Source organism: Lipotes vexillifer, unplaced genomic scaffold (assembly GCF_000442215.2).
Source record: "Lipotes vexillifer unplaced genomic scaffold, Lipotes_vexillifer_v1.1 scaffold6, whole genome shotgun sequence".
Classification (NCBI taxonomy): Eukaryota; Metazoa; Chordata; class Mammalia; order Artiodactyla; family Lipotidae; genus Lipotes; species Lipotes vexillifer.
Genome location: NW_006799037.1, coordinates 1352237 through 1362698, shown reverse-complemented (window position 1 = coordinate 1362698; position 10462 = coordinate 1352237). Strand labels below are relative to the sequence as shown.

Below are 10462 nucleotides of genomic sequence, written 5' to 3'. Positions count from 1 at the left end.
GGGGAGGGCCCGGCCGTTGGCGCGGGACCAGCCGAGGCGGAGGAGTCCCGGAGCCCGGCCTCTCGGTGGGGAGGAGATGTATAAGGCCCGGGGCCGGTGGGGAGCGGCCGGGCTGCCCTTGGTGGAGAAGCGAAGGGCCTGCCTGGCGAGCCCCGCCTGCGACGGGAGAGGGGAGGGAAGCGAGGGTTTTTGAGTTTTTGTCGGATGCGGAGGGAGCAGCGAGGCGGCTGTCAGTTCCTCGGGGATTTATGGGTGGGAGGGGGCCGCTAGAGGCGGCGGGTGGGAAGGAGGCCGCTTTCCTGCCTGAGAACAAAGAGCCGGGCCGCGGGGGCGGCCTCCACTCCTCCCCGAGGCTTGCCCACGGCGGCTTCGCGAGAGGCTGTCGGAAGCACTTCCCTAACTCGGACCTGGGTGGGTGGAATCCACTGCTCTTTTGTTCCCAGGAAAGGAAAAAATGGGGCGGAGGTTCCTGCTGCCATGTTGTGGTCCCGGTCATCTGACGGGCCCTGTGCGCCCAGTTAAGAGTGAACAGTGGGGAAAGCCGTCTTCAGTTAGCCGTTATTCAGTGTAGTTCGTTGTTGAGGCAGTAAAAACTTAAAACTGTTTTCCCGGGACGTACCCGTCTTGTTAAGAGTTAGATTGTCTATTACTGATCTCAGTGCTCAGCTGTAAAGGAGGTAGAATGTGGCTTTCTTAAGGATTGGTTCTTAGCATTTGAGAGGTTCTTAGATTTCTATGTAGGCACTTCCTTGCGTCCTTGAACACGAGAATTTCCAGGTGGTAAACAAAATAAAATTTTATTTTCCATTTGTGTTGCGAGTACTTTCTATTTTAGTCTTATGAGATCTGCAATGCAGTGTAAGGTCAATCAACTGCAGTGTCAGGATCTGAAATAAATTGTAATTGAAGCGAGTTTACAGATTTGTATGATAGCAGTGTCTAATTTTGGTACTCTTTCTCATTCTAGGTTTTTCATTTCTCCCATCCCCTTCCCTCCCCACCCCATCCATTAATATTATTCTTTTGAAGATTCTTCGTTGTCAAGCCGCCAAAGTGGAGAGTGCGATTGCAGAAGGGGGTGCTTCTCGTTTCAGGTATGTGTAGATTTATTTTGGCAATTATTGTGACAAGACTAATCACAAAATCAAAGGAATAACCACACCAAGTAATTCTGATTTAATTGTGCTGCAGGTTTAATGTATAATGTGCCGTGTACATTTTTTTTTTTTAAGCCCTAAAATTGTCATTGTTTTCTATTTGCTATCTGAATTGTAATTAATTACTTGGGTTTCCATTGGGCCTAAGTTCAGTCTTCATCTGTGGTGTAATTACTGAAATGCAGAATAATTAAAGAGATCCTTTATCTTTTTTGAGTGAAATATACTTGGGGTATACTTTTTTTTTAAAAAAAAGTTTTTCTGTTAAATAGTGCTTCTTCGGGCGGAGGAGGAAGTAGGGGTGCACCTCAGCACTATCCCAAGACTGCTGGCAACAGGTATAGTAAACATGTGAAAAGAATGACTTCTATAAATAACAGATTTAGGTTAATGGTGTTTCTAATGCATTACAGCATAGTTAATAAGGCATCAGGAATCCTATCTTAATGAGTATGATTTCTGTTACATATCCTAAATGTAGAATATCAGTTATTAATTATTTTTTAGCCAAACCATCTAATATGAGTTGACATTCTCAACTGCTATTTTATCCTGTTACACTTTGGATTACTTTCACTGATGTTGTTTCTGAAGCCAGCCATTATTGTCCATACTAAATTGTGGTAGTAAATCTGTATGCGTATAACATGGTCATGAGACATTAGAAGATGTTGGTTCTTGTGGTGTGGCTCCTGGACCAGCAACACTGGCATCACCTGGGAGCTTAGAAATGCAAATCATCAGGCCTTACTCCAGACCCACTAAAGCAGAAGCTGGGGTGGGCCTAGGAATCTTTCAAGCCCTTCAGGTGATTCTGATATACAGTATTGTTTGAGAACCACTGATTGTGAGTTGCTTAGTTGTAAGGGAAGCTGAGAAAAACCTAAACTCTTTTTTCTGTTTAGAAGGATTTCTGATCTGTATGACGTTTGATATGTGAGTGGATGCTATGTTTCAAGTTGTCCTAATCTTTATTTTCTTAATTTTTTACTAGCGAGTTCCTGGGGAAAACCCCAGGGCAAAACGCTCAGAAATGGATTCCTGCACGAAGCACTAGACGAGATGACAACTCCGCAGCAAACAACTCCGCAAATGAAAAAGAACGACATGATGCAATCTTCAGGAAAGTAAGAGGGTAAGTTTATCGGGGCTGTTTTGTCCTTTAAATAAAAGGGGGGAAGAAATGGATTAACGGTGTTTCTTTTGTGTGTATGCTGTATTACTTAGAAGGCAATGTTCATGCCCTAAGTCTTTTTTTTTTTTTTTTTTTTTGCGATACGCGGGCCTCTCACTGTTGTGGCCTCTCCCATCGCGGAGCACAGGCTCCAGACGTGCAGGCTCAGCAGCCATGGCTCATGGGCCCAGCCGCTCCGCGGCATGTGGGATCTTCCCGGACCGGGGCATGAACCCGTGTCCCCTGCATCGGCAGGCGGACTCTCAACCACTGCGCCACCAGGGAAGCCCCCCTAAGTCTATTTTAATGAATGCCAGTGTTGACAGTTTTAAGCTGAAAATTGACACATCAGTGTTTTGGGGCTCAGAGTTAGTTGCTTTCAGTCATTGGGTTAAAATGCACAAGCGCATTGTGCTGACATTTCCTATGCCTGCTGTGTACCCAGTGATGCACAGAACATAACCGTTGTAGCTCCTGGATCTAGCCTTGGTTTTGAGGATGTGAGTTTCTTGTCCAACACCTGGGGACCCTCCAATTAGGTAGATATATTTTAAATAACAGGTTTATTTCAATTTTGGTTAGATGGGTTAAGAAGAATATGTCTTGATATTAAAGGGGAAAGTGATGGGGGGAAAAAATGAACATAATTTAAAGGCGATTTTTCAACTAAATAATTCCTTGTGTGTTGGCTGATACCTAGTCTGAATCCTCTTTTCCTAGCATACTAAATAAGCTTACTCCTGAGAAGTTTGACAAGCTATGCCTTGAGCTCCTCAATGTGGGTGTAGAGTCTAAACTCATCCTTAAAGGGGTCATACTGCTGGTAAGTTAAATGTTGGCTTAATAACCGAAAGGGAGAGGAAAAGATTTAACCCAGGTTGGGTGGGTGTGTGTGTGTGTGTGTGTGTGTGTTTTACATTTGCATTATTGCTTAAAACTGAGGTGTGAGTTACACATTAGATGTATGTATCTCTGAACACTGGTGGTTTTTTTTTTTTTTAGAAAATCACTTTTAATGGTATCAGACTTAAGAGGTCGTTTTAAATTGTATGTGTTGTGTTGCAGGGTTAATTGGGTTATTAGGCTATTAAGGGGGTTTTTGCTTTGGTTTTCCTTATGTGAAAAACGCCATATTTTGGTTTTGGAAATGAGTTTTACGATAGTTGATGTGATTCTAGCATCTGTTTATAGTGTTTCCAAGTTAATTTCAACTCCTGAGCGGGGAGGGTTTTGCTAATATGAGATCTGTGTAATTAGACTTCTTTGGTACCCTGCAATAGGTTACAAAATTTAAGTGCTTATATTTTTCCAGGCTGTGTGCTAAAGCACTTTACATGCCTCACCTGATTTAGTGTACACAATAAACCTTACACAAGAGATGTTCTTATTCCCAGGTTATGGATGAGGCATAGAGAATTTGTCAGAAATTTGTGAGATTCAGATCCTTAAGACTACAAGGAAGTATTAAGTTATAAAGAAAGGTTTTTTCAAAAGTTGTCATATTTAGTTTTAAAAAGTCATTTATTTTAGATTGTGGACAAAGCCCTAGAAGAGCCAAAGTATAGCTCACTGTATGCTCAGCTATGTCTGCGATTGGCAGAAGATGCACCAAACTTTGATGGCCCAGCAGCAGAGGGTCAGCCAGGACAGAAGCAAAGCACAGTAAGTGGTAGTGTTTGCTTGCTTATTTAAAGTTGATTTGAAAGGTTTCATTAGCAAGCCCTGACAAAAGCGTCTTTTGTTTCCAATAGACATTCAGACGCCTCCTAATTTCCAAATTACAAGATGAATTTGAAAACCGAACCAGAAATGTTGATGGTGAGAATTTGTTTGGTACTATGTAGTACTGTATATGTTCAACATAATTCTGAATGTTGACTTTATTCTTACTTATTTCAGTCTATGATAAGCGTGAAAATCCCCTCCTCCCCGAGGAGGAGGAACAGAGAGCCATTGCTAAGATCAAGATGTTGGGGAACATCAAATTCATTGGAGAACTTGGAAAGCTTGATCTTATTCATGAATCTATCCTTCATAAGTGCATCAAAACAGTAAGTATGGGAATGTAAGCTTACGTTAATCACTGGGTACATCGCTATTTGGGGGAAATGGGTCAATTATAATTTATAACTTTGCCATGTGAGAGTGTTAGTAGGCTAGTTAAATATTTTAGATTGCCAGCAAAATTGTTATTTAAATGTTGTAAATATGGAAATATGCAGTATGTTTTGCAAGGTAGGGGTAGAACTGATTGCCTACCTATGTGTAAGTTGCTCAGTTTGGAGGGATGTCTTCAACAGAAACCAGATAAAGAGTTCTATACTAGACACTGTAGGAACTATGAGTCAACGCAAACTTAAGGGAAAGTGCTGCATCTAAACCAAGAAGGATTTTTTATTTTTTAAATGTATTTATTTATTTTTGGCTGTGTCGGGTCTTTGTTGCTGTGTGCAGGCTTTCTCTAGTTGGGGTGAGCAGGGGCTACTCTTCACTGAGGTGTGCAGGCTTTTCATCGCAGTGGCTTCTCTTGTTGCAGACCACATGCTCTAGGCACTTGGGCTTCAGTAGTTGTGGCTTTAGGGTTCTAGAGCGCAAGCTTGGTAGTTGTGGCACACGGGCTTAGTTGCTCCATGGCATGTGGGATCTTCCCGGACCAGGGCTTGAACCCATGTCTCCTGCATTGGCAGGCGGATTCTTAACCACTGCGCCACCAGGGAAGCCCCCCAAGAAGGATTTATAAACATGTGACATTTGTTTCTTTTGGTAGCTTTTGGAAAAAAAGAAGAGAGTCCAACTCAAAGATATGGGAGAGGATTTGGAGTGCCTCTGTCAGATAATGAGGACAGTGGGACCTAGGTTAGACCATGAACGAGCCAAGGTATGTGTGTTGCTGACAGAAACAGTGTAAGCTTGTCTTGATATTTATTCAAATCAAACCTATTTTTGTGATATAGAGGATAGCTACTAGTCATTAACCTTGATAATACTTAAAAGCTTTAAATAGTATACATTTGCCTTTAGCGTTTTCTTCTGAAAGTGTTTTTTTTTTTCTTTCAGTCCTTAATGGATCAGTACTTTGCCCGAATGTGCTCCTTGATGTTAAGTAAGGAATTGCCGGCGAGGATTCGTTTCCTGCTGCAGGTAAAACTGGTTTCTTTAGGTATGCTGACTTTCTGTTTAGGAATATTAAAATAATACTTATTAAAACTCTTTATATTAAAGGATACCGTAGAGTTGAGAGAACACCATTGGGTTCCTCGCAAGGCTTTTCTTGACAATGGACCAAAGACGATCAATCAAATCCGTCAAGATGCAGTAAAAGTAAGTTTTGCTTTGTTTTTAATCAAGTGGGTTGTAATTTTATAATAGCACTAAGACGACCTTAAACTTTTTGAGACTGTCTCATCTTACCATTAGAGCTTAATGTTTATGGTGTCTTGTATGCCCTTTTGAGAGAAGTTGTTTATAGAAATTATATAAATAGCACTCTTAATAGTCGGGGGAAGTATTTCTAGTTTTCCCAATATTAGTTTTATGTAAAACAGTGTTCAGAAATAAATGTTTATTCACTTTATTTCTGAAGGATCTAGGAGTGTTTATTCCTGCTCCTATGGCTCAAGGGATGAGAAGTGACTTCTTTCTGGAGGGACCGTTCATGCCACCCAGGATGAAAATGGATAGGGACCCACTTGGAGGGCTTGCTGATATGTTTGGACAAATGCCAGGTGATTTTGAACAAAATAGTGGTTTGGTTACATTAAAAACGGAGTTTTAACATTTTAATAGTAAAGAGTTCTTCATGTCTGTATTTTAAGGTAGCGGAATTGGTACTGGTCCAGGAGTTATCCAGGATAGATTTTCACCCACCATGGGGCGTCATCGTTCAAATCAACTCTTCAATGGCCATGGGGGACACATCATGCCTCCCACACAATCGCAGTTTGGGGAGATGGGAGGCAAGTTTATGAAAAGCCAGGTAAGAAAATATTTAAGGATGTTTAGGCGACAGGTATTAAATCTTGGAATGTATATGAATAGATTTGCTTTTTTAAAAGGACAGATATTTCAGGTTTAGGGAACCTAAAAACTGTTTGTTTTTCTAAACCAAATTTATATGTGTGACAGTTATTTCAAACTGGGTAAAATGCTTATCCTTAAGATTAGTAAAGTATTAGTAAAGTCACATCGCTTTATGTAAGTTAGGTTAGATATTTATTCTTCTTGTTTCACCTTTTACTTTCTCTGGGCAAATTCAGTTAAGCTTTCCTATGGCTTGACCTCATCCCTTTGGTACTTGATTACCATAATTTGTGGACCCCTTTTTATCTAGACTTTCTTTCTCTCTTTCTGAAATAGGGGCTAAGCCAGCTCTACCATAACCAGAGTCAGGGACTCTTATCCCAGCTGCAAGGACAGTCGAAGGATATGCCACCTCGGTTTTCTAAGAAAGGACAGCTTAATGCAGATGAGGTACACTTGACTATGTTACTTATATACCATAGTTTGTCAATTCAGAAATCTATTGCCCGATGATTATAAAAAGATGCGTTATTAAGAGGACTTAATGCTGGAATTCTTTACCTTCTTTCTCTCTTTTCTGTACTACTTTTCCTTTCTTTGGATGTCCAGCATCCTATGAGCGAAGATTATGAGATATGAGGGCAAATGTCTTAAAAGTCTTCAGTTAGAGCAAGGAAAATGGTTGATGAAAATTTTATTGTGACTTCCCTGCAAATAGAATGACTTAGAATAAAGTAAAATGTTTTCTAAACTCTTAATTAAATTTTCTGGATTTTAATATTTTAGTGATGCTAATCCTTAGAGAATTCTGGTATAAGATTTATAACAGTATTTTATTTTTGTGTGCATCAGATCTTTAGTTTTCTTGCCAGAAATTAAACCTAATAACATGGAGTAACCTGTTTAGTTATTTAAGATACTTAAATTTCTGCCATAGATTCTATCATGCTTGTGTATGCTGAATTAACTTTAGGATGTTGGAGTGTTGCATTTAATATGCTAGCTAACTGCTTGTTAACTTGGATATCTGTTCTGATTTGTTTGCAATTCTAGATTAGCCTGAGGCCTGCTCAGTCCTTCCTAATGAATAAAAATCAAGTGCCAAAGCTTCAGCCCCAGATAACTATGATTCCTCCCAGTGCACAACCACCGCGCACTCAAACACCACCTCTGGGACAGGTATGCACTATAGCATGACAGTGTTTTCTGTCATTCCAGTACTTTCTGAAGATGTCTGAAGGCTGCTTTTTAATGTCTTCTTTCTTAACTTCATAAGCTCCTTTTTAATAATAAAAAAATATTAAACATTCATATCTACCATTTTGCTGTTTTTTAGACACCTCAGCTTGGTCTCAAAACTAATCCACCACTTATTCAGGAAAAGCCTGCCAAGACCAGTAAAAAGCCACCACCGTCAAAGGAAGAACTGCTTAAATTAACCGTAAGTCTCAAATAATCCCATAGTCTGGTTCATGGAGAGTATTTGAGATAGGAAAACTCTAAAGATATTTGGACTTTGTTCTTTTCAGGAAACTGTTGTAACCGAATATCTGAATAGTGGAAATGCAAATGAAGCTGTCAATGGTGTAAGAGAGATGAGGGCTCCTAAACACTTTCTCCCCGAGATGTTAAGCAAAGTAATCATCCTGTCACTAGACAGAAGTGATGAAGATAAAGAAAAAGCAAGTTCTTTGATCAGTTTACTCAAACAGGAAGGGATAGCCACAAGTGACAACTTCATGCAGGTAGAATACTTTCCGGATTCCATAAGAACTCTTGCCTTTCAAATTTGGAAACTAATAAAACTGACTGTTATATATTCCTTCTAAGGCTTTCCTGAATGTATTGGACCAGTGCCCCAAACTGGAGGTTGACATCCCCTTGGTGAAATCATATTTAGCACAGTTTGCAGCTCGTGCTATCATTTCGGAGCTGGTGAGCATTTCAGAACTAGCTCAACCACTGGAAAGTGGCACCCATTTTCCTCTCTTCTTACTTTGTCTTCAGCAATTAGCTAAATTACAAGATCGAGAATGGTTAACAGAGCTTTTCCAACAAAGCAAGGTCAATATGCAGAAAATGCTCCCAGGTAAGAGAATGCTGGGGATTTTTTTGTTTATTGTTAATACTAAATCTGGGGATTCCTTAGTACCCTGAGTGAATTTATATAGGTCAGTGTGATTATCCTGTCCAGATAACAATAAGCATTCCCACAGATAGACTTCATCTTTATAAAAAAAAGAGGTTATTATGATTTAACTATTTTCATTTGGTCCAAATACTGAGTTTCCTTTGCTAGGTTAGTTCCTTATTATTTTACATGAATCTTGTGCATTTGGAAAATCATTTGTAGAGCAGTTTTCTAGACCAACATAGGTAAAATGAACTACCTGATGATGGGAATGGCTTTGTCTCTTCAGAAATTGATCAGAATAAGGACCGCATGTTGGAGATCTTGGAAGGAAAGGGACTGAGTTTCTTATTCCCACTTCTCAAATTGGAGAAGGAACTGTTAAAGCAAATAAAGTTGGATCCATCTCCTCAAACCATATATAAGTGGATTAAAGATAACATCTCTCCCAAACTTCATGTAGATAAAGGATTTGTGAACATCTTAATGACTAGGTAAGATAACAGAGTTGTGGTTTTCTACATTAAGTAGAGAGTTAACCTGTGTTTTGTTTCCTAGAAAAAAGTCTGCAAGGCAAGGGACTAAGAATTGTCTGTTTCTTGAGCTAGAAAATTCACTTTGAGGTTCTAACAAGACCTCTTTCTGTGCAGCTTCTTACAGTACATTTCTAGTGAAGTAAACCCACCCAGTGATGAAACAGATTCTTCCTCTGCTCCTTCCAAAGAACAGTTAGAGCAGGAAAAACAACTGCTTCTTTCCTTCAAGCCAGTAATGCAGAAATTCCTTCATGATCACGTTGATCTACAAGTCAGTGCCCTCTATGCTCTTCAGGTGCACTGCTACAATAGCAACTTCCCGAAAGGTGAGAGGACCAACATCAGAAGAATGATGAGTGAGGGGCAATTCTTAAACAGCACACTAGATAATGGGGTTACGTTTTGTCTTTTAGGCATGTTACTCCGCTTTTTTGTTCACTTCTATGACATGGAGATTATTGAAGAAGAAGCTTTCTTGGCTTGGAAAGAAGACATAACCCAAGAGTTTCCGGGGAAAGGCAAGGCTTTGTTCCAGGTAAATCTTGAGAGAAATTTGGTGTGCTTTTTCCAGTTGGTATTGTTTTATAATGAGCCTTTTAAAGTTGAAATACAAGCAAAATAGCCCTGGTAATTTGTACATACATGCCATTCTTCACTATTAAAAGCTGTGGTAGGGCTTCCCTGGTGGCGCAGTGGTTGAGGGTCCGCCTGCCGATGCAGGGGACATGGGTTTATGCCCCGGTCCGGGAGGTTCCCACATGCCGTGGAGCGGCTGGGCCCATGAGCCATGGTCGTTGAGCCTGTGCGTCCGGAGCCTCTGTCCGCAACGGGAGAGGCCACAACAGTGAGGCCCACATACTACAAAAAAAAAAAGCTGTGGTAAAGTAGGCAGTTAGCAAAATGAAGTAAAGCTATGAAATAAAAGGCTTCAATTCTAGTAGTGTCTAAGCTGTTAGATTAGAGATGGCTGACAGTTTTTTAGAAGTAAAGCTATTTATAGGGTGATTGTACACGATTGGATTGAGACATTTTTTTAACTGTCAGTAAACATGAGATTGTTTCTGATTTCTCATACCATGATTTTTTTATCTTATTTAGTGGAGTAGAATTCTAGCCATGGGGAAGAACTTGTATGTCAGGGGATTCCACAGCATACGTTAATCATCTGGAAAGTAATTTAAAAGGAAGTTCCGGGTCTGATCCTAGACATTCTGATTTAGTAGGCAGGTGATTCTCATACTATTTTTCTAGAGGCCAGGCTTTGAGAAATGCTGGTCTATAGTATCTTTATTCCTAAGGTTCAGGAACTAGCTTCATGAGGATTATCCTCACAGCATTTGTCTGTAGTCTTGTCCTTGGGGAATCTGATGCTACAGTTCCGGGGTGGGGCTGGAGATCTACTCCTCAGAATCTTCTTTGTTGTCATGTGTGCCTTTCCACCCCC

At 40.3% G+C, this 10462-nt stretch overlaps 1 protein-coding gene across 1 annotated transcript in view; it reads left to right on the top strand.

Moving 5' to 3' along the window:
- Window positions 1–248: 248 nt before the first annotated feature.
- Window positions 249–10462, top strand: part of EIF4G2 (eukaryotic translation initiation factor 4 gamma 2) — an 11786-nt gene continuing 1572 nt past the window's right edge. Inside the window, exons 1-21 of the mRNA XM_007471427.1 lie at window positions 249–411; window positions 968–1094; window positions 1430–1495; window positions 2152–2292; window positions 3052–3154; window positions 3862–3993; window positions 4083–4149; window positions 4231–4382; window positions 5099–5209; window positions 5389–5472; window positions 5554–5652; window positions 5915–6056; window positions 6147–6307; window positions 6688–6801; window positions 7405–7530; window positions 7688–7792; window positions 7881–8096; window positions 8182–8440; window positions 8772–8976; window positions 9133–9344; window positions 9432–9553. Of these exons, the coding sequence (XP_007471489.1) occupies window positions 249–411; window positions 968–1094; window positions 1430–1495; window positions 2152–2292; window positions 3052–3154; window positions 3862–3993; window positions 4083–4149; window positions 4231–4382; window positions 5099–5209; window positions 5389–5472; window positions 5554–5652; window positions 5915–6056; window positions 6147–6307; window positions 6688–6801; window positions 7405–7530; window positions 7688–7792; window positions 7881–8096; window positions 8182–8440; window positions 8772–8976; window positions 9133–9344; window positions 9432–9553 (2907 nt within the window). The remainder of the gene's footprint in view (window positions 412–967; window positions 1095–1429; window positions 1496–2151; window positions 2293–3051; window positions 3155–3861; window positions 3994–4082; window positions 4150–4230; window positions 4383–5098; window positions 5210–5388; window positions 5473–5553; window positions 5653–5914; window positions 6057–6146; window positions 6308–6687; window positions 6802–7404; window positions 7531–7687; window positions 7793–7880; window positions 8097–8181; window positions 8441–8771; window positions 8977–9132; window positions 9345–9431; window positions 9554–10462) is intronic.